Raw genomic sequence first — 24,390 nt, 5'->3', positions numbered from 1 at the left:
AGGTGAAGCTGGTTGGGTGGGAGGGTGAAACAGGAGAGCACAGAGACTCTCAAAAGGAAAACAACTATTGATTACGCAAGTCCGGGCCCGCCTATCCTCCTGGTATCCTAGCCACCTACAGCCACTAGCAACCTCCTTCAGCCCAGAGCCTGGCGCGCCTGTCTGACGTCACGGACGCACCGCACAGTTGACTCGGGCCGCGCAAACTCCGTGGCCGTCTACCGGGCGCGCAGAAGCGAATATTGTCGCGGCGCCGGAAGTCCAAGGCACGTGACCGGGTGACAGCGCTCGCTGGGCTGCAGGGCTCGCTTTAGGTGTTGCGGCACGGGATGGCGGAGGCGCCTCCTGTCTCAGGTACTGTCCTGGCCCGCGCGGGACTGGGCCCCTCTCGGGGAGCGGAAATTGAGTCAGTGACGAGTCCTAGGGCACCGGCCATTCGTATCGCGAGAGTGGCGCGTACTAGGGTTGGAGATAGTGGCTCGGAAGGGCCAAGCCACGCGCGTCGTGCGAACCGAGATCTTAACCATCCTTGACTGCGTAGTGAAGCCCGGCACCTGGTTTCTAAGGAAAATGGGTTTGTCCTGCTGAGTCGATGTGGGTGTCCCGCCCTCTCCAGGGCTCAGCCCGGCCTTCCTAGGGCAGCGATATCCGACAGGCGGGCGTCGGCCGGGTCACCGCCAGTGACGGTGTCGGGCTCTCGACGCACGGCGGGTTTGCTCGCTGCGCTTAAGATGTATTCGTGCGTCCTGGGGCAGCGGCGCGTGCGCGAGCCGAGCACCCGTGGTTTCCAGTGTCAGCCTGCCACGAACTCTCAGTGTGAAGTCTCGTTTTCCTCATCTGTGAATTGGGAGTAAATAAGTCAATTACAGTGAAGGTTCCCGCCGCTGCTGTACCTGTTACACAATTGTTAGCTTACTTCCCCTCCCGGAGTTGCCTTTGTGTGCAGAGACAGCCTCATTTGGCTGTTAATAAAACATCCATTTCCACTTCCTTCAGGGTACCTTAGATCTTTGTTTTCCCAACTCTTTGGACAGTGACCGAAAAGGAATATTTTACATGGTGACCTCAGTGCACAGACATAAATATAAAAGCGAACCAAAAATTTCAAGAAGCAGTGGTTTTCCTTCCTATATGCAATGCCCTCTACTACATATTTCGTTTGAAAAAATACTTGTCCCAACCCACTGCATGATTTGATTTCATGACCCACTCTTTCTGAAAAACAGGGCAGCAGTGTACAGCATGAGGTTTGTGAACAGTCATGAATTTGAGTCTTCGTTCTGCTATCTACCAGCTGTTGGGGCACCGAGAAGAGTATATATGTATTTGTGTACTTGGTGGCAGGTAAAATGTATTTACTACTGTGGGTCTTGGTCAAAAAAGTTGGATAACACACTGCATTGGTGTACCCTAGTCCTGATTTAGGTATTAATTCATCTTGGAATGTAGGGACCTTGTTAGGCTGGTGTTTTGTTCTTCTCCCACCCATTTTTTCGCCAAATCCTCTAAATTGGATCCGTTGGTCTTCCTATCGTTAGGCTTGCTTCTGGCCCATTTCTACACCATTCAGTGTTTGAAGCAGAATTGAGTGGGGCTAGTTGTGAGTCATAGTTTGGGGCTATGGTGTTGTGCCCCAGGTTACAACCTCTGCCCCACCTACTGAGGCAAAGTCTCCTAGTCCAAAGACCTCCCCAGTCTGTCTCCTGTGCCTTAGTTTGTTTTTGCCTTAGTTCCTATTCCGTGTTCTTATTTCAGCATCATCTCTAACCCACACCTCCATCCCCACTCAAGGTTTAATTCTCTTACCTGCTGTTGTCCTGGAACACCAGCCCAGTCCAAGGGGTATCTTTCTGCCTATGGGCAGACTCTCCAGTGCCAACTTTGTCTCTGGACTCTATAATCTACAGTTGGATTTTCCCTTACTCTGCTCCACCCACCCGGTGGTCACCTACCATGGTATTATCTTGGATCTTATCTTATCTTACCTTGATCTTATCTTGGGTACCACTTGCACTATAGCCAAGCCTTGGGGATGAGACATCCTATTTTTTGAGTAACTTACGGCTGCTCAAAGTAGTGAAAAAATAAAGGTGTCTCAGATCTTTGTGTTCAGTTTCCTGTGCCCTTTCCTCCTTCCTTATGTCTCTTAAGGATCTTTCAGAGGGCTTTGCCCACTGCTTCATGTCTGGTGGAACACATACTTTATATAAATAGGTGCTGCCCTGTCTAGATTCTCAAGTTGCATCAACTCTTTGCTGCTTAACATGAAAACACCCTCTTCCCATCCTTTACCAGGCTATTCTGGACAACTTTACTGATGTTTTTCTGCCCCTTTTACAGCCTTGCTTCTTCAAGCAGAAGAAAACTACACAATACCCACTTGGTCTAATCTACCCATACACCCCTCTAAGTTACCTCTTATATTTCTGGAACAGCTTCTCTGCCACCTTCTGAATTTGTCTAATCCTCTTGCCGTTTTGTAAGGCCCTCCACCCCACCCCCAGAATTCTGCCCATTGAAAGCTTTCAGGACAAATCCTGGATTGAGAGAGAGGTTACCCTGTGACCTTTATGATCTCGCTCAGTTCTTAAGTATATGTTTCTGTAGTATGAGCCACCCAACCTCTCACATTGGAGCGTAATATAAGAGTGTGATCTCTAGGGTCACATAGCTTGGGGTGGAATCCTGAATCTGCTTTGGAATACCCCTGTGGCCTTGGGCAGGTTACTTACTCTCTACAGTGTCTCAATTTTCTCATCAGGAATGTAAAGATTAAATGAGTTAACATATGCAAAGTGCTTAGAATAGTGCCTGACACATGTTAAGTACCTAATAAATGTTAGGGCTTATTATTAAACCTGAAGCCCCACAGGCTGTGCACTGCACCCATCTGTGGTCAAGTCTGTGTTTCAGATAGTTTGTAGTCCTAACGGCAATAATAAAGCACTATTTTAACTACTTTATGCATGTTACTAACCTTGCTTTAATCTTCATAGCAACTCTTTGAAGTAGCAACTCTTTACTATTCCATTATTGAGATTAAGTAACTCGCATAAAGACACAAGTGATGGGCAGGGATTTAAACGCAAATTCCAGGCCCTATTGATTCATAGAATATTCTGTATGCTACACATAGTTCTGACTTTGCTACTAACTGGTTTTGTATCCTTAGGCAAATCATTTCATCTTTGGACTTCAGAGACTGAGTTGACTATAAAGAAGCATGTTAGGGGGTAAAAATGAGTAGGTTGAAGGGGCATGTGCTTAATTTTTGAGACTCTGGAATTCTGGACCATATTACAGAGATTATGTATGGAAAACCTAAAATATATTCCTGGGGGGAAGAGATGAGATGTACTGATCCTGCTAAGTACTGTCTGTGTGAAGTCTTAACTTAAATTCCACAATGACCCTTTGGAATAGTATTATCAACTTTTGTCATGTATGAGGAAAGTAAGGCTAAAAGCAATCAGCTTTTAGCTGATTTTAGCTTAGGGTGGTATCCCTAAGCTCATACTATAAGTTGGAGGGCCAGACTTTAAACTGATTTTGGCTGACTCCAAAGCCTGTTTACTTAATGCTGTCTTAGAGTTTTGAAAGACCACATTGAACTTGCTGATTGATGTCTCACCCCGAACTGTTTGCTGACCTCACATTTGTCGATAAAGATAAACACGCTTATAAATAATACCCGATAGCCCAGGTGAGCAGTTTTCCTTAGCAATTCAGCAGTAGCTGTTGGTGAGGCTGCTGGATATGAGATGATCAGTCTTCCACAAGCACCTTGAACCTACCACCTTCACAGGAAACATAGACCTCGTATAGAGACTGTTTTATACAAAGTCCCTAGGAAGTAACTTTTAGATATGGCTTACAGTCTTCGGGCTTCATGAGTGACCAATTAATTTCTTTACCTGCATGTCTGTTTCTTATGTCCTAGGTACTTTTAAATTGAATACGGACGCTGCTGAGTTCATTCCTCAGGAGAGAAAAAATTCTGGTCTAAACTGTGGGAGTCAAAGGAGACTAGATTCTAATAAAATTGGTAGAAGAAATTATAGCTCACCACCTCCCTGTCACCTTTCCAGGCAAGTCCCTTATGATGACATCTCTGCTGTTCATCACAGTTATCTTTCAGGAAGCAAACCTAAGAGTCAACAGACTTCTTTCCAATCCTCTGCTACTAATAAATCACTCAAGAACCATGGCCTTCCAAATCAACCTTGGCAGAAATTGAGGAGTGAAAAGCAGCATATCAGAGTCAAGAGAACACAGTGTCTCACTGACCAGACCTCAGATGCAGCTGGCTTAGAAAGTGTGGCCAAGTCAGAGAGTGGGACAAGCCTCAGAGAGCACAGCCCTTCTGAGAATGAGAAAGAAATTGTTGGTGCAGATCCCAGGGGAGCAAAACCCAAAAAGGCAACCCAATTTGTATACAGCTATGGTAGAGGACCAAAAGTCAAGGGGAAACTTAAAAGTGAGTGGGGTCACAGAATGACTCCCAAACCTGAGGAGGCGGGACCTGAAAACACCAAACCTGTGGGGGTTATCCACCCTGATTCTTCAGATGCATCCTCTAGAAAAGGAGTAGCGGATGGGTATGGGGCCAGGCGCAGCGAGCAGAGAAGATACCCACAGAAGAGGCCTCCCTGGGAAGTGGAGGGGGCCAGGCCACGACCAGGCAGGAATCCACCAAAACAGGAGGGCCAACGGCAAACAAACGCAGGATCCAGAAGCAATATGGCCTCTGTTTCAAAGGAAAATCTCAATGAAAGACCAGCAAAATCTGCCTGTGACAATGGGAACTTGGCAGTTGCCAGCAAGTCTTCCAGAAGGGTTGACCCAGACAAATGTGCTGTAAGGAGGCAGGATCCTCAGGTAGCATCTTTCCCCCGAGGCAGACAGAACCACATGCTAAAGAATGTGGAAACACATACAGGTAAACCTATCTGAATGGGTGGAAATGTTTTCTCTCTCTTTTTTTTTTTTTTTAATTTCTGAATAGGTAATACATTCATACAATTTAGAAACCAGAAAATATAAAAATGTACATAGTTAAAGTCTCTTTCTCTCCTTGTTCATCATCTCCTTGGGTCCTGCCACCACCTGCTCCCCTCCCCAATAGGTAACCACTTACTTAGTTTTTATATATCATAAGCAAATACAGGTAAGGAACGTTTTTCTTAACAAATAAGGAATTTAACAAGTGCAGGTATGGGTGGAATAGATGTTTGGTTACAAGATTTGTTTTGAATTCTGAAAGCACAAGTAAGGGGTGGTAACATCTCCACTGCCTCTCCTGGATCCAGCCTGCATCATCTCTTATCTGCTTATCTGCAACAGTTCCTAACTAATCTTGCCATCTCCAGTTTTTCTCTTTGAGTTCACCTCTTACGTCAGCATCAGAAAGTGATCTTTCTAAAACACGTATTGACCTGTGTCACTCCCCTGCTTAATTCTGTTCACTTTTTCTCATCACCTACAGATTCTGCCTTCTGCCTTACCCAACAGCCTCATCTGCTGCTGCCTCAGTCCCCACCACATTTTACTCCCTGGACTCTATACTGTCATCTTTCCATGCTGTTGCATATGTGGCTCCTTCTGTCTACACTGTCTACTACTCAGCTCACTGGTGAATTCTTACTCATATTTCAAAAGCTATAGTTTAGTCACATGTCCAGAAAACCTTTTGTCACCTCCACAGATAGCATTAATCTTTTCCAGCCCTGTGATATGTCCTTCCCTTACATATATATGCTTCTTTATAGCACTTACCACTGGAAACCATCATTTGTTTATGTGTCAGTGCCCTCCACTAGTTTATATGGTCCTTGAAAGCAGAGACCATATTTTTCCTTTCAGTTTTATATCTCCATTGCCTAGCACAGCTCTTAGAACACAGTAGATACTCAGCTCGACTGTTAGAAAGTTCTTTCTTACATTAAACTGAAAACTTCTTTCCTGTAAATATTTCCTATCTCCTAGTTCAGATTCTGTCCTCTGGAACTACACAGAAGCTAGTCTCTCTCCTCACAGCTTCCTTCCCACTCATTACACATCAGCTCTTTGCAGTATTTGAAGACACTTCTCATTTTACCCTGAGTATATATTTTATCCAGGCTAAATAGCTTCATTCCACCAGCTTTTTCTCATGGACCTTCACCATTCTGGTCTCCCTCCAGTTTAATGTGACATACAGCCTAACACAGGGAGCCACCACCTGCCCGGGCCTGTTTTTACACAGGCCTATAGTTCTAGTTCTCATTTGCTTCACCAGGCAGTCCTTCTTGGGATCTCGACTTGTGTGTGAACAAAGGCAATGTTATACCAGAGTTGTTCTTGAATCCTCAAGGCTGGTTGATAGTTTCCTATTGCTTCATAACAAATTACCACAAATGTAGTGGCTTAAGATAACACAACTTTACCATGTCATGGTTTCTGTGGGTCAGGAGTCTGGGTACGGGTTAGCTGAGCTTTCTACTCAGGGTCTCACAGGACTGAAATTTGGCCAGGGATGCAGTTTCATCTGATGTGTGGGGTCCTTGATGCTCACTGGTTGTTGATAGGATTTAGCTCCTAATGGGTGTAGGATCGAGGTCCCCATTTTCTTGCTGGCTGGGGATCACTCTCAGCTCCGAGGGGCCACCCACAATTCCTTACCACATGGCCCCTTCACAGCATGGTAGTTTGCTTCTTCAGAGCCTACAGGAAAGAATTTGCTACAGATTCTTTACATCTCTCTGACTTCTGTCTCTGATCACTAGACTCTTTTAAAAGGGCTCACTTGATTAGATCAGGTCCACCCATACTTGAGGGGAGATTATCCAGGGCATGCACACCAGGAGCTGGGAATCTTGGAGGCCACCTTAGAGTTCTGCCTAACAAATCTCTCTGGCTTTACATCCCAGCATTTTCTTGAGACCTCTTTATTCATATTTATTGAGTAGATGCTATGTGCCAACCACTGTTCTAGGTACTGGAAATACAGCACTAACGAGATATACATTCTGGTAGGGAAGACAGGTAGAAAGCACTTAAATATTTATGTCAGGTGATAAGAGCTAAAATATAAAGCAGGGTTTTTTTTTGATTGTTTGCTTTTTTAAGCAGGGTTTTTAAAAATTTATTTTTGGCTGCATTGGGTCTTCATTGCTGCGTGTGGACTTTCTCTAGTTGTGGCGAGCAGGGGCTACTCTTCGTTGCAGTGTGCGGGCTTCTCATTGCAGTGCCTTCTCTTGTGGAGAGCGGGCTCTAGGCGTGTGGGCTTCAGTAGTTGTGGCACACGGGCTCAGTAGTTGTGGCTCGTGAGCTCTAGAGCGCAGGCTCAGTAGTTGTGGTGCACGGGGGCTTAGTTGCTCCATGGCCTGTGGGATCTTCCTGGACCAGGGCTCGGACCTGTGTCCCCTGCATTGGCAGGTGGATTCTTAACCACTGTGCCACCAGGGATGTCCCATAAAGCAGGTTAAGAGGACAGAGTAACAGGGGCGCCAGTTTACATAGGTTGGTCTCTTTGATACAGAGATATTTGAACATAGACCAGAAGGAAGTGCAGAAGTGCACCACATGGCTCTCTGGAGAAGGGCATTTCAGGCAGAGAGAGAAGCAAGTGTAGATTGGGGTGGGAGGGGGGCATTGTGAGCAATGAAGAGGTGGGCAGTAGGGGAGGTCAGAGAAATCACAGGGGCTGGATCATATGAGGCTCTTAGATTTGATTCTGAGTAGGAAGATGAGAAGTAGCTGGGAGGTTTTTGGAGACGGGATGGCGTGATCTTACAAGCATTGTAAAATGATCACTCAGTCGGCTGTGTGAGGAATGGGCCCTAAGGCAGCAAGGGAATGAGTTAGGAGGCTGTTGTGGTAATTCAGGTACTTGATGGAGACTTGGATGAAGGTATCAGTGGTGGAAGAGGTAAGAATTGGTTAGACTCTGGGTGTATTTGGGAGGTAAAGCTGACAGAATTTACAGATAGACTGGATGTTGGATGCGGGAGCATGAGGAGTCCAGGACGCAGCCAGGCTGTTGTTCCTGAGCAATGTGGAAGGTGAGAATTGCCGCACAGTGCAGTGTAGCACGTGGGAGGGGAAAGCAGTGTTCGTTTTTTAGACTTTTCACTTAGGAATAATTTTAGATTTATAGAAAGTTTGCAGAGATAGAACAGAGAATTCCCATACACTCTTCACCCAGCTCCCTGTAATGTTAACATCTTTGTCAAAACTAAGAAATTAACACTGGTACCATGGTATTGACTAAACTTCAGACTTTTTTTTTGGCTACGCCATGAGGCTTCCAGCAAGGCTTGTGGGATCTTAGTTTTTTGACCAGGGATTGAACTTGTGCCCTTGCCAGTGAAAGCACAGAGTCCTAACCACTGGACCGCCAGGGAATTCCCCCAGACTTTAGTTGGATTTCACCAGTTTTTCCACTAATACCCTTTTCCTGCTCCAGGGTGCAATCCAGGATATCACATTGCATTTAATCAGCATGTGTCCTTATTCTCCAATCAGTGACAATTTCTTAGCCTTTCCTTGTTGGAAAATGTGTTTTTGCATATGTTTTGCTTTGTCTCCTCCTTGTTCAGGAAAGATAAAGAATTTGGTTAAATTTATTAGATTTGAGTTGTCTACTAGACTACCATATGGATATGTTAAATAGAAAGTTGGATATAAAATTCACAGAAGAGATCTGGACTAGAGATTTAAATTTGGGCATTGTCAGTGTAGAGATGGTATTTAATTGACTAGAGGACATCACCTAAGGTGTGAGTGTAGTTAGACAAAAAAAGAGTGAGGATGGAGCCTACCTAGGCTTGGCTGGAAAATGAGCATCCAGTAAAGGAAACGGAGAAAGAGTAAACTGAACTAGGATGTGAAACGTTCTAAACACCAAGTAAAGAAATTCAAGGAGGAGGCAGTGATAATTGTGCTAAATGCTGTTGATCAGTACAGCAGGATAACTGCACATTGACTGTTGGATTTGGCAATGTGAAGGTTACTGGTCTTTTTTTTTTTTGAATTTTATTTAATTTATTTTTTTATACAGCAGGTTCTTATTAGTTATCTATTTTATACATATTAGTGTATATTTGTCAATCGCGATCTCCCAATTCATCGCACCACCACCGCCCCCCTGCCCCACCTCTTTCCCCGCTTGGTGTCCATACGTTTGTTCCCTACGTGTGTGTTTCAATTTCTGCTCTGCAAACTGGTTCATCTGTACCATTTTTCTAGGTTCCACATATATGCGTTAATATATGATATTTGTTTTTCTCTTTCTGACTTACTTCACTCTGTACGACAGTCTCTAGATTGATCCACGTCTCTACAAATGACCCAATTTCGTTCCTTTTTATGGCTGAGTAATATTCCATTGTATATATGTACCACATCTTCTTTATCCATTCATCTGTCAGTGGGCATTTAGGTTGCTTCCATGACCTGGCTATTGTAAATAGTGCTGCAATGAACATTGGGGTGCATGTGTCTTTTTGAATTATGGTTTTCTCTGGGTATATGTCCAGTAGTGGGATTGCTGGGTCATATGGTAATTCTATTTTTAGTTTTTTTTTTTTTTTTTTTTTATGCGTTACGCGGGCCTCTCACTGTTGTGGCCTCTCCCGTTGCGGAGGACAGGCTCCGGACGCGCAGGCTCAGCGGCCATGGCTCACGGGCCCAGCCGCTCCGCGGCACATGGGATCTTCCCAGACCGGAGCACGAACCCGCATCCCCTGCATCGGCAGGCGGACTCTCAACCACTGCGCCACCAGGGAAGCCCTATTTTTAGTTTTTTAAGGAACCTCCATGCTGTTCCCCATAGTGGCTGTATCAATTTACATTCCCACCAACAGTGCAAGAGGGTTCCCTTTTCTCCACACCCTCTCCAGCATTTGTTCTTCGTAGATTTTCTGATGATGCCCATTCTGACTGGTGTAAGGTGATACCTCATTGTACTTTTGACTTGCATTTCTCTAATAGTGATGTTGAGCAGCTTTTCATGTGCTTTTTCGCCATCTGTATGTCTTCTTTGCAGAAATATCTATTTAGGTCTTCTGCCCATTTTTGGATTGGATTGTTTGTTTTTTTTAATATTGAGCTGCATGAGCTGTTTATATATTTTGGAGATTAATCCTTTGTTGATTCGTTTGCAAATATTTTCTCCCATTCTGAGAGTTGTCTTTTTGTCTTGTTTGTAGTTTCCTTTGCTTTGCAAAAGCTTTTAAGTTTCATTAGGTCCCGTTTGTTTATCTTTGTTTTTATTTCCATTACTCTTGGAGGTGGGTCAAAAAAGATCTTCCGGTGATTTATGTCAAAGAGTGTTCTTCCTATGTTTTCCTTTAAGAGTTTTATAGTATCTGGTCTTACATTTAAGTTTCTAATCCATTTGAGTTTATTTTTGTGTATGGTGTTAGGGAGTGTTCTAATTTCATTCTTTTACATGTAGCTGTCCAATTTTCCCAGCACCACTTATTGAAGAAACTGTCTTTTCTCCATTGTATATCCTTGCCTCCTTTGTCATAGATTAGTTGACCATAGGTGCATGGGTTTATCTCTGGGCTTTCTATCCTGTTCCATTGATCTATATTTCTGTTTTTGTGCCAATACCATATTGTTTTGATTACTGTAGCTTTGTAGTATAGACTGAAGTCAGGGAGTCTGGTTCCTTCAGCTCCGTTTTTTTCCCTCAAGACTGCTTTGGCTATTCGGGGTCTTTTGTGTCTCCATACAAATTTTAGGATGTTTTTGTTCTACTTCTGTAAAAAATGCCATTGGTAATTTGATAGGGATTGCATTGAATCTGTAGATTGCTTTGGGTAGTATAGTCATTTTCACAATATTGATTCTTCCAATTCAAGAACATGGTATATCTCTCCATCTGTTTGTATGATCTTTAATTTCTTTCATTAGTGTCTTATAGTTTTCTGCATACAGGTCTTTTTTCTCCCTAGGTAGGTTTATTCCTAGGATTTTATTCTTTTTGTTGCAATGGTAAATGGAAGTGTTTCTTTAATTTCTTTTTCAGATTTTTCATCATTAGTGTATAGGAATGCAAGAGATTTCTGTGCGTTAATTTTGTATTCTGCTACTTTACCAAATTCATTGATTAGCTCTAGTAGTTTTCTGGTGGCATCTTCAGGATTCTCTAGGTATAGTATCAAGTTATCTGCAAACAGTGACAGTTTTACTTCTTCTTTTCCAACTTGTATTCCTTTTATTTCCTTTTCTTCTCTGATTGCCATGGCTAGGACTTCCAAAACTATATTGAATAATATGGTGAGAGTGGACATCCTTGTCTTGTTCCTGATCTTAGAGGAAATGCTTTCAGTTTGTCACCATTGAGAATGATGTTTGCTGTGGGTTTGTTGTATATGGCCTTTATTATGTTGAGGTAGGTTTCCTCTGTGCCCACTTTCTGGAGAGTTTTTATCATAAATGGGTGTTGAATTTTGTCAAAAGCTTTATCTGCATCTATTGATATGATCATATGATTTTTATTTTTCAGTTTGTTAATATGGTGTATCACATTGATTGATTTGCGTATATTGAAGAATCCTTGCATCCCTGGGATAAATCCCACTTGATCATGGTGTATGAGCCTTTTAATGTGTTGTTGGATTCTGTTTGCTAGTATTTTGTTGAGGATTTTTGCATCTATGTTTATCAGTGATATTGGTCTGTAATTTTCTTTTTTTGAAGTATCTTTGTCTGGTTTTGGTATCAGGGTGATGGGGACCTCCCATAACGAGTTTGGGAGTGTTCCTTCCTCTGCAGTTTTTGGGAAGACTTTGAGAAGGATGGGTGTTAGCTCTTTTCTAAATGTTTGAAGAATTCACCTGTGAAGCCATCTGGTCATGGACTTTTGTTTGTTGGAAGATTTTCAATCACAGTTTCAATTTCAGTACTTGTGATTGGTCTGTTCATATTTTCTGTTTCTTCCTGGTTCAGTCTTAGAGGGTTGTACCATTCTAAGCATTTGTCTGTTTCTTCCAGGTTGTCCATTTTATTGGCATGGAGTTGCTTGTAGTAGTCTCTTATGATGCTTTGTATTTCTGTGGTGTCTGTTGTAACTTCTGCTTTTTCATTTCCAATTTTTATTTGAGTCCTCTCCCTCTTTTTCTTGATGAGTCTGGCTAATGGTTTATCAATTTTGTTTATCTTCTCAAAAAACCAACTTTTAGTTTTATTGATCTTTGCTATTGTTTTCTTTGTTTCCGTTTCATTTATTTCTGCTCTGATCTTTATGATTTCTTTCCTTCTGCTAATTTGGGTTTTGTTTGTTCTTTTTTCTCTAATTCCTTTAGGTGTAAGGGTAAGATGTTTATTTGAAATTTTTCTTGTTTCTTGAGGTAAGATTGTATTGCTATAAACTTTCCTCTTAGAACTGCTTTTGCTGCATCCCATAGGTTTTGGATAGTCGTGTTTTCATTGTCATTTGTCTCTAGGTATTTTTTGGTTTCCTCTGATGTCTTCAGTGATCTCTTGGTTATTTAGTAATGTATTGTTTAGCCTCCATGTGTTTGTGTTTTTTATGTTTTTTTCCCTGTAATTCATTTCTAATCTCCTAGTGTTGTGGTTAGAAAAGATGCTTGATATGATTTCAGTTTTCTTAAATTTACTGAGGCTTGATTTGTGACCCAAGATGTGATCTATCCTGGAGAATGTTCCGTGCTCACTTGAGAAGAAAGTGTAATCTGCTGTTCTCAGATGGAATGTCCTATAAATACCAATTAAATCTGTCTGGTCTATTGTGTCATTTAAAGCTTGTGTTTCCTTATTTGTTTTCTGTTTGGATGATCTGTCCATTGGTGTAAATGAGGTGTTAAAGTTCCCCACTATTATAGTGTTACTGTCAATTCCTGTCTTATAGCTGTTAGCAGTTGCCTTATGTATTGAGGTGCTCCTGTGTTGGCTGCATATATATTTAAAAGAGTTATGTCTTCTTGGATTGATATCTTGATCATTATGTAGTGTCCTTCCTTGTCTCTTGTAACATTCTTTGTTTTAAAGTCTACTTTATCTGATATGAGTTTTGCTACTCCAGCTTTCTTTTGATTTCCATTTACATGGAATATCTTTTTCCATCCCCTCACTTTCAGTCTGTATGTGTCCCTAGGTCTGAAGTGGGTCTCTTGTAGACAGCATATATATAGGTCTTGCTTTTGTATCTATTCAGCGAGCCTGTGTCTTTTAGTTGGAGCATTTAATCCATTCATGTTTAAGGTAATTATTGATATGTATGTTCCTATTACCATTTTCTTAATTGTTTTGGGTTTGTTTTTGTAGGTCCTTTTCTTCTCTTGTGTTTCCCACTTAAAGATGTTCCTTTAGCATTTGTTGTAGAGCTGGTTTGGTGGTGCTGAATTCTCTTAGCTTTTGCTTGTCTGTAAAGCTTTTGGTTTCTCCATCGAATGTGAATGAGGTCCTTGCTGGGTAGAGTAATGTTGGTTGTAGGTTCTTCCCTTTCATCACTTTAAATATGTCGTGCCACTCCCTTCTGGCTTGTAGAGTTTCTGCTGAGAAATCAGCTGTTAACCTTATTGGAGTTCCTTTGTATGTTATTTGTCGTTTTTCCCTTGCTGCTTTCAATAATTTTTCTTTGTCTTTAATTTTCGTCAGTATGATTACTATGTGTCTCGGCATGTTTCTCCTTGGGTTTATCCTGCCTGGGACTGTCTGTGCTTCCTGGACTTGGGTGGCTCTTTCCTTTCCCATGTTAAGGAAGTTTTTGACTATAATCTCTTCCAATATTTTCTTGGGTCCTTTCTGTCTGTTTTCTCCTTCTGGGATCTCTATAATGTGAATGTTGTTGCACTTAATGTTGTCCCAGAGGTCTCTTAGGCTGTCTTCATCATCTTTTCATTCTTTTTTCTTTATTCTGTTCCGCAGCAGTGAATTCCACCATTCTGTCTTCCAGGTCACTTTTCCGTTCTTCTGCCTCAGTTATTCTGCTGTTGATTCCTTCTAGTGTATTTTTCATTTCAGTTATTGTATTGTTCATCTCTGTTTGTTTGTTTTTTAATTCTTCTAGGTCTTTGTCAAACATTTCTTGAAATTTGCCTCCATTCTTTTTCCAAGGTCCTGGATCATCTTCACTATCATCTTCACTATTCTGAATTCTTTTTCTGGAAGGTTGCCTATCTCCACTTCATTTAGTTGTTTTTCTCGGGTTTTATCTTGTTTCTTCATCTGGTACATAGCCCTCTGCCTTTTTATCTTGTCTATCTGTGAATGTGGTTTTTGTTCCACAGGCTGCAGGATTGTAGTTCTTCTAGTTTCTGCTTTCTGTCCTCTGGTGCATGAGGCTATCTAAGAAGCTTGAGCAAGTTTCCTCAAGGTTACTGGTCTTGCTAAGAGCAGTTTTAGTGGAGTAGTGGAGATGAAAGCTTGATTGGAATAGAAAGAGAGGCTTACCCCAAATATAAGTGTCCGTGGCTGTTTGAGAGTGGGCTTTGCTTACTCTCACTCTGAACTGAGAGAACCTAGCACTGCCCAGTCCTCCCAGACTGCCTGGATCCCTCATTCTGCAGTAACAAAGCCCCCTATATCCTTCATTTGTTTTGGCTCTGCTCCTGCTCTTAATTGACCTATGGCCTTCTGTCGGGTCACCACTTCCTTACAGCCTCAGAGCCTGCTGTTTTCCCTTATCCCACTTACCTTACTTTCTGGAAGACGGGAAGTGCACACTCCTTCCCCAGTGTCATTTCTAAGCTATTATTCTTCTACCTTTGTATCAGAATCCCTGCTCTTTTGAAGCTAATGCTGCATGACCTTTTCTCTCCATCCCCTTCCATGTCTCCTTATCTTTGTCATCTGTTAGCCTCCAAATCTCCCAGCCCCCGCCTCATTTATTAATGCATCTAGCCTGTATCTTTTTTCTACCCCAGTGATTCTCAAGGTATAGTCCCAGATCAGCAGCTGTCAGCAATACCTGGGAACTTGTTAGAAATGCACATTCTTGGGCCTCACCTCAGTGTTAGTAAACAGAAATTCTGGGTGTGGGGCCCAGCAGTCTCTTCTTTTAACAAGCCTCCAGGTGGTTCTCATGCACATTCAAGTTTGAGAACTACTGATTTACCATAAATCCTGCTGTTGTTCTGTGTGACTTCAGTGATCATGGGGGTTATGTCATCCTCAGGTTCTTTGATCTTGTCACCTGCAGTGACCTTCATATCCGTTCCACCTCCACACCCACTACCAAGGAAATGACCCTGGGGATGCCCTGTCTCTGAAATTCTAAAGTCCTGTGTTCTGCTTTCTGACCATATCCTCCTATCCTTTTGGCTCTCCCAGTCTTTTCCACCCACTATCGGTTCAGTCTCCATCCTTCTTCATCCCCTCTTCAGGCTAGGCCTTACTGTAAGTCATTTGAAGTATTATCCTTCTGCCAAGACATTTGCCAGGATCCCATCCCTGGATGGATGCTGCAGTCTAGCTTTTCTACCCTATCTGGATAACAGAATGCCATTTCAGGAAATCGTATAACAGTATAGATTTGGCACTGCTGCAAATTCACTCGCCCTCTGAGGAAAGCCTTCCTGATCACCCTGTTTAAAACTATAATACTTCCCCCACTGCCGACCCTTGCTAACCTCTTTTCCTGGCTTATTTTTTTCCATAGCACTTATTACTATTTGATGATACTACTTATTTTCATTATTTATTTGTTTATTGGCTACCTTCCACCACAAGATAGTAAACTTCATAAGGGCAGAAGATTTTTGTCTGTTTTGTTCACTGTATACCCTTAGTGTCTAAAGAGTGTCTGGTACATGGTCAGTTCCCAGTAAATATTTTTGAATAGTGGTCTCCAGCTCAGCTGGCTTTCAGCACTGCCATTTTCCCCTTATATGACCTTGGGCAGCTGTCCCTCCCATTTTCATCTAAGACTATTCCAAACCTTTTCCACACTTATCCAAACCTTCCTAACATTGATCTCTCAACCTCAGTGGACCTCCTTGCCTCCTACTTCACTGAGAAAGGGGAGGTCATCACTGAGAAAGGGCATAATTTTCTCAACTTTTTGCTCTCTCTAAGCACACTCAGAGACATCTGTGCCTGTTATTCCTTTTCTTTCATTCTGAGATCTCTTTTATTTCCTTTCATCAACCTTTCCACATCTACTACTCCAAGTTCTCAACCTGAAGCTCTTCTTGAGTCTGTCCTGCCCTCTAAAAGAAAAACTTGCCCCATACGGGACCTCCCAGTAGTGTTTCTTTCCTTCCATTCAGTCTAATCAAGAGTCATCCACTCTGGGGCTTCCCTGGTGGCGCAGTGGTTGAGAGTCCGCCTGCCGATGCAGGGGACATGGGTTTGTGCCCCGGTCCGGGAAGATCCCACGTGCCGCGGAGCGGCTGGGCCCGTGAGCCATGGCCGCTGAGCTTGCGCGTCCAGAGCCTGTGCTCTGCAACGGGAGAGGCCACAACAGTGAGAGGCCCGCGTACCGCAAAAAAAAAAAAAAAAAAAAAAAGAGTCATCCACTCTGTGTCCTTTTCCCTAATCTGATTTCATGTCTCAGTCCTCTGGCATCATCACCACTTGACTCAGAGCTACTGGTAGGTCACAAATGACTCAGTCCTTACTATTATCCTGGACTTCCCTTTGAGTTGGACACAAAGGGGTCTTTTCTGAAATGTAACTTCCTTGACTCCTTTGTTATCACACACTTCTGGTCCTTGTTCTCCTTGACTGTTCCTGTTTATGTCCTTCACTCTTCTCTTCCTCCACCTCTTTCCTAAATGTTGGTGTTACCTAGGGCTTTATCTCAGCCCTCTCTTCTTTTTTTTTTTTTTTTTTTTTAATTTTACTTTATTTATTTATTTTTTTAAAACATCTTTATTGGGGTATAATTGCTTTACAATGGTGTGTTAGTTTCTGCTTTATAACAAAGTGAATCAGCTATACATATACATATGTTCCCATATGTCTTCCCTCTTGCGTCTCCCTCCCTCCCACTCTCCCCATCCCACCCTTCCAGGCTGTCCCAAAGCACCGAGCTAATATCCCTGTGCCTTGCGGCTGCTTCCCCCCAGCTATCTACCTTACTACGTTTGTTAGTGTGTATATGTCCATGACTCTCTCTCGCCCTGTCAAAACTCACCCTTCCCCCTCCCCATATCCTCAAGTCCGTTCTCCAGTAGGTCTGCGTCTTTATTCCTGTCTTACCCCTAGGTTCTTCATGACATTTTTTTCCCTTAAATTCCATATATATGTGTTAGCATACGGTATTTGTCTTTTTCTTTCTGACTTACTTCACTCTGTATGACAGACTCTAGGTCTATCCATCTCATTACAAATAGCTCAATTTCATTTCTTTTTAAGGCTGAGTAATATTCCATTGTGTATATGTGCCACATCTTCTTTATCCATTCATCCGATGATGGGCGCTTAGGTTGTTTCCATCTCCGGTCAGCCCTCTCTTCTTACTTGATAAGGCTTCATTGGGAGATTACAACCAGTTCTGTACTTTCAAACCACTGCCTCTGGGCTGTACTGATTTCTAAACCTTTACATCCAGCCCCTAAGTTCTGCCATAGGCCTTAGACTCACATAAATAAGTGTGATGTCTGACATATGCTTCAGACTCAGGAAGACCATCTTGAACACGTTGATCATGCTTACATTGTATTAGCTTTTTAAAAACAGCTGCCTTACCTTAAATAAGGCAGCTTACTAAAGTTGATAGGTTAATTTACCTTTATTCCCACCATCCAGATATAATCAGCTTTAACCTTTTAGTCTGTTTCCTTAAAGAATTTTTCAATGCTCAGTTTTACATAGTTGAAATCATATAATAAAAATGATCTTTATTCTTTTATTGCTTATTATAGTGTTATATTTTTCCACTCATTAAGAAATCTTTGTAAACCTTATTTTAAATTAATATATAATATGCCATAAATAGATATGCATTAATATTTAAACAATCTCTGTCTCCCCCCCTTTTTTTTGCTGATATATTTTAAAGTAAATTCCAGATATCAGGCTATTTCACCTTCATATACTTTTAGGTTACATCTATTTAAAAAATATGGCCGTTTTCTTACATAATCATAGTGCCGTTATTATGCTTAACAAAATTAGTAATAATTCCTTGAAATCATCTAATACCTGGTCCACAATTGAATTTCCCTGTTTGCCTCAAAAATGTCTTTTTACACTTGGATTTTTCTTTTATTTTTTTGTGGTATGCGGGCCTCTCACTGTTGTGGCCTCTCCCGTTACGGAGCACAGGCTCCGGACGCGCAGGCCCAGCGGCCATGGCTCTTGGGCCTAGCCACTCCGCGGCATGTGGGATCTTCCCGGACCAGGGCACAAACCCGTGTCCCCTGCATTGGCAGGCGGACTCTCAACCACTGCGCCACCAGGGAAGCCCTACACTTGGATTTTTCAAATCAGGATTGTTTTGTTTTTTTTAAGACAGTTATTTATTGGTGTATCTGAAAAGTTTGTAGTGCATTCTCCAGACAGGTCTCTGTTCTTCTGGTTTTTTAAGTGGGTTGTCACCCTCTTTACTGACATACTATCAAAGTAAAAGTATAGAGAATATACAGTCATGACTGGGGAATGATGGAGAAGCCCTAGTGGGAGAGGGCCTAGGATTGAAGAAGAGCCAGTGGTCAGGATAGGGCTGCATCCAGCATGGACAAGAGTCTTGCACCTGAAATGTGATAGTTCACTAGCAGAGAGCTATTCCAGAATAGTACCATGTTTTACATATGTTACACGCTTAGATAAAACTGAAATGTTGGTGAAAGAATTATACTGTTTGTCTTTCTAGTATGTTTCTAAAACCTTTTACTATTATTTTATTTATTATTTTCATTCATTCATACAACAGGTATTATTGAGTACCTTCTATGTGTAGGGTTAGGAAATAAACAAGGTAAAATATATGATAAGACTTAAGTGGTGTGAAGAAAGATAAGGGAGACAGGGAATGCTGAGGGAGTGGGTTACAGTTTGTTTTGTTTTTTGGGGGGGAGGGGTGGGTTCCAGTTCTTAAAGTGTGGCCAGAGACTGCCTCATTGAGAAGACCACATTTTTAAAAATTAACTTATTAATTAATTTATTTTTGGCTGTGTTGGGTCTTCGTTTCTGTGCGAGGGCTTTCTCCAGTTGTGGCGAGCGGGGGCCACTCTTCATCGCAGTACATTGGCCTGTCACTGTCGCGGCCTGTCTTGTTGCGGAGCACAGGCTCCAGACGCGCAGGCTCAGTAGTTGTGGCTCACGGGCCTAGTTGCTCCACAGCATGTGGGATCCTCCCAGACCAGGGCTCAAGCCCGTGTCCCCTGCATTGGCAGGCAGACTCTCAACCACTGCACCACCAGGGAAGCCCGAGAAGACCACATTTTGAGTAAACACCTGAAGCGGGTGAGGGACTGAGCTGTGCAAATGTCTGGGGGACAGTATTCTAGGCAGAGGGAATAGCAAGTTGTAAACACGTTCCTGCGGGAATCTGCCTTCCAGTTTAGGGCTGGGAAGGAGGCAGTGTCGTCTCAGAGTGGTGGCCTAGGGAAAGAGGAATCACAGATGAGGACCGGGGGCCAATGAAGGCCATTGTAAGGACTTTGGCTTTTACAGGCATGTGATGTAGGAACCATTGGCAACTTCTGAGCAGAGGAGTGTATCATCTATTAATAATTTGCATTTTGACGGGCTCCCTCTGGCTGCTGTGGTGAGAATAGACTGAAGTAGGGAGACTAGTTAGGAGGCCATTGTAATAATCCAGGTGAGTGGATAGTGGTTTAGACCAGAGTGTTAGCAGCAGAGGTTGGATTCTGGATATATTTTGAAGGTAAAGCCAGCAGGGTTTGCCGACATACTGAACATGGGATGAAAGAGACAGCCTTTGGAAAGGCTGCAATTTGTCAGCTATTCAAAGTTGACAGCTTTGTAAAGGCAGTAATTTGTAGGCTATTCAAAGTTGACAGCTGTCACCACATAACTAAATGTATGTGCATCCTAGTGGTCAAATTTCACCGTGACTGGACTTAGAAACATCACAATAGTTCTTCATTAACAAGCAATAAACTAATGAATAAGAGAAACAGTAAAATAAAAAGTCCTCAGGGTAAAAATTGTAGTGTTCTCAGGTGGGTTCCGTACTTCACTTACCTTTCTGTGTTCTTAATTCTAACTCAGTTCTATTCTGGAATGGTCAATAGGCATTTTCTATAAAATTCACCACAAGTATAATTCTCACAGACTCTTCCTCTGCCCCAACCAGCCTCACATATAGATGGCTCAAACTTAATCTCACTCTCTAATGAGCTCTCACCTAACTTACTGCTCCAGAATCTTCCACATGTAGCATGGTAACTGGTAGGAAATATAATTGACTCTGTTATTCAGAAATGTTAACCTATGCAGGGTAGGGTATCCCTACTTTTTTTTTTTTTTTTTTTGCGGTACGCGGGCCTCTCACTGTTGTGGCATCTCCCGTTGCGGAGCACAGGCTCCAGACGCGCAGGCTCAGTGGCCATTTCTCACGGGCCCAGCCACTCCGCAGCATGTGGGATCTTCCTGTACCAGGGCACGAACCCGTGTCCCCTGCATTGGCAGGCAGACTCTCAACCACTGCGCCACCACGGAAGTCCGGGTATCCCTACTTTTAAGAAAGAATCTAAGTCTGATTCCTCGGCTTTTATAATAGAATTCAATTTTATGATGTGTTCATCTGTATCTAAAGCAGGTAATTTCCTTTTAATCAGTCACTTGCAGTATCTTTATTCCAGGCTTTCTCCAGAGGGAAAGAGCTATCCCAGAAACTACTAAAGCCTAAAACTTTCAAAGGAAAGAGGTTATGGAGCAGACTAGATGATACTCGTTTATTCTTTCATCCATTCATTCAATAAATATTACTGAGCGTTTGGTATATGCCAGGCATTGGATATACTACAGTGAGCAAGGCAGACGAGCCTCTGGTCCTGCCTCCCAGAGCTTACAGTCTTGATGTTGTGTATTTCTTTTGACTTTGAACTGGACAAACAGAAAGTAATCTTAGGGAGCTAATACTATGGAATGACTAAAATGTGAACTTTTGAGTCAGATGACGAGTTTGAATTTTGATTTTTAAATTTCTGGTTATATGATCTTAGGTAAGTGCTTTAACTACTTTGAGCCTCAGTTTCTTCATCTATAAAATGGTATCTCTATTATATCCTTGTTAAGAGAATTAAATATGTGTAAAGTGCTTTAGCACAACACTTGGCATGGTGTATTTAAGGTTAGTTGTTTTATTCTTATAACTTACTTGGACCTTATAACAAATAAAATAGTATTGTGAAATAAATGCTAAAAATATGGACTCAAAAAAAAAATACAGGGCTTCCCTGGTGGCGCAGTGGTTGAGAATCTGCCTGCTAATGCAGGGGACACGGGTTCGGGTCCTGGTCTGGGAGGATCCCACATGCCGCGGAGCAACTAGGCCCGTGAGCCACAACTACTGAGGCTGCGCGTCTGGAGCTTGTGCTCTGTAACAAGAGAGGCCGTGATAGTGAGAGGCCCACGCACCGCGATGAAGAGTGGCCCCCGCTCACCACAACTAGGGAAAGCCCTCGCACAGAAACCAAGACCCAACATAGCAAAAATTAATTAATTAATTAATAAAAAGGTGTTGTTAAAAAAAAAAATACACACACACATACTCTCAGGTCTGGGTACACTTGGGATTTAGAAAGATTTTGCTGAGATCGTATTTGAAGGAAAAGTCTGGAACTGGGTGAACGTATTGAAGAGTAAATCTGGGAGGATTCTTAGGATGTTATACGCTGGTCTCTCTCATAGACGCTGAGCTTCTGGAGCCAGAGACTGTGTCTCCCTCAGTCTAGTAATCCTACCATGGGACTTGTGGTAGGCATCAAGCCTGTCTTTCTTGAGTGAACAACCAAAGACTTTCAGGGCATCTACTAGAACCATCTCACCACCATGGGTTGTTGGAACGTGTCTAGGCTTAGGTTTCTTGCACCTGACCACTGTAGCTTCACGAGCCCTTCCCTAACCTGAATCCATGAATGTGGTAGATGCAGAGCCTTCCAGATTGAGAGGGCAAGGCAAGGTGCTACAGCATGTTTCTCCTGTGAATGCTTAAGCCGTGTGTTACAAGGGGCGTTTGGCTATTCTGCTAGGATCCTGGGCAGTTTCTTGGGAATGTTTCCTCAATTGTGGGAATCCCTACCTGATGAATGTCTGCTTCCTAAGTCCTCTACCTCAGCATATTCCTGCCCCTTCCTGGCCTCAAACTCTGAACAGTCACCTTGCTCGGAATCAGACATCCCTTAAAATCTCTACATTTGAATTCTCCTCTCAAATGCCTTGCTGATCCTTGGTTGACTACAGAATGTTTTTCTGTGTTTGAGTTTATCTGTTTTGTTTTCTAAACAGGTTCTTTAATTGAACAGCTAACCACAGAAAAATATGAGTGCATGGTGTGCTGTGAATTGGTTCGTGTCACAGCCCCAGTGTGGAGTTGTCAGAGCTGTTACCATGTGTTTCATTTGAACTGCATAAAGAAATGGGCAAGGTCTCCAGCGTCTCAAGCAGGTCAGTCATCTCTCTCTTCTGAGTAGTTATTCTCACTCATTAGATATGTTCAGGTTTTAAACTTAGCTTTAAAAAACTACTTAATTTCTCTTAAGTGTTTTATCTGCAGGGAGAGTATGTTGCCCTGATCACATATTTTGATCACATATGTTGCCCTGATCACATATTTGGTTTAAGCTATAAATCTTAAACCAGCTAAGCATAACAAATTAAAATATACTTAGGGTACAACAAAATCAGTCACTTTTACTGAAAATGGTAGCTTTTATCCAAGTAGCAACTATAAAGAACGATTTTTTTTAAATTGGGGTATAGTTGATGTACAATATTATGTCAGTTTTGGATGTACAACATGGTGATTCACCATTTTTAAAGGTTATATTCTATTTATAGTTATTATAAAATATTAGCTATATTCCCTGTGTTGTACTATGCATCCTTGTAGCTTATTCATTGGAAAACATTTCTTGTATAGTTTGCTTTAGAAAATTTATAGAAAACAATGTTTAATTTACCCTTAGGATTTTGAGGTTGCTTTGCCTTTAACAGATCTTCTCCATAGTATTTTGTGGGCTTTTCCCAAAGTATACTAGTGTTTAGGGATAATGCAAATTTTACTAAAAATATGCTTTCTGAACTTTGGCTCTTCTAATTTAAGACATTTGAGTTTTTCTGCATGTACTCAAGTATTTTATCCTACTTTTTTTTTCAAACCAAGATTCAGATGCTTACTTTGATATTAAAAATAATAGAACACTGTCCCACAAAATGAAATGTTAATTTTATGAAGTGATAGAGGTGTTAACTAAGACTGTGGTAATAATCATATTTTGTAATATATAAATGTATCAAATCAACATGTTGTGTACCTTAAACTTACACAATGTTATATGTTAATTATATCTCAATTTTTTAAAATGGAATGAAATGGATACCCACTGTATTCACGATATGAGGTCCTTATAAATATAAGCCTAAATGCAATATTTAAGCAAAGAATTCAGTATTGTGAATTTGTTTCTTAAATGTCTGATATCCTTAACATGGAAATTACTACTACTGCTTCAATATTATGGCTTTCCATGGATTTAAAAATTCTTAAATTACATGTGCTTTTGTAAGGAAATTATTTTGATTTCCTCTCATTTTTCTTGACAGATGGCCAGAGTGGTTGGAGGTGCCCTGCATGTCAGAATGTTTCTGCACATGTTCCTAATAACTATACTTGTTTCTGTGGTGAGTTTTTTTGCATACACTGGAGTCTCTTTCACTTTGCTTATTGTACCTCAGTTCCCAGCCCAGGAGAGGCGGTGTGCTGGGCATGTTTTAGAAGTCACTAATAAGACTTCAGAGCTACAGGAGTTTGTAAGACATCACATGCATGTGGTCTGTTACACAGCTAGAGTCACAGGCCTTTGTGTTCTTGGCAGACTGTTCTGGAGATGAGCCTTCTCATCATGCCCACCAGGTCTCCTTGATCTTAGTTTAGATCAGAGCTGACCAGATGGCAGAGGTGGATACAGACATGGGCTTCTTCTCATCTCTAATGGTAACAGCTTTGAAATTCTAGATTTGAGCAACATGAGTAAAGAGTAATGGTGAAGTGTACTTTATTTTAATCCAAGAAATCAGTCATTGTTCTTTATAAAGAGAGATTTTCTGTAAACCATCATTGCAAACTATCCTTGTGCCCTCCCTCTTTATGGAATACTTCTTCCTGGTTTTGCATAGGTCAGTTCTTCCATGTGTTAGGAAAAAAACTTTTCATGATCCACATGCTCATCTGTTGCTAACCTATTTCCTGCGTGTCTTTTTTTTTTTTTTTTTTTCTTTTTTTCCTCTTTCCTGCCTGTC

General features: G+C 41.9%; 1 protein-coding gene across 2 annotated transcripts in view; it reads left to right on the top strand.

Annotated features, from left to right (window-relative positions):
• Positions 1-268: 268 nt before the first annotated feature.
• NFX1 (nuclear transcription factor, X-box binding 1) overlaps positions 269-24,390 on the top strand; it is a 79,898-nt gene continuing 55,776 nt past the window's right edge. Inside the window, exons 1-4 of one of the 2 annotated variants that reach the window (XM_065878618.1) lie at positions 269-354; positions 3,941-4,939; positions 22,378-22,536; positions 23,695-23,772. In XM_065878618.1, the coding sequence (XP_065734690.1) occupies positions 330-354; positions 3,941-4,939; positions 22,378-22,536; positions 23,695-23,772 (1,261 nt within the window). In that variant the 5' untranslated portion in view covers positions 269-329. The remainder of the gene's footprint in view (positions 355-3,940; positions 4,940-22,377; positions 22,537-23,694; positions 23,773-24,390) is intronic. The other variant, XM_065878617.1, reaches the window with a different exon arrangement.

Source organism: Phocoena phocoena, chromosome 6, assembly GCF_963924675.1.
Source record: "Phocoena phocoena chromosome 6, mPhoPho1.1, whole genome shotgun sequence".
Classification (NCBI taxonomy): Eukaryota; Metazoa; Chordata; class Mammalia; order Artiodactyla; family Phocoenidae; genus Phocoena; species Phocoena phocoena.
Note: the sequence above shows the minus strand (reverse complement) of the source record. Positions and strands in the feature narration are given on the sequence as shown.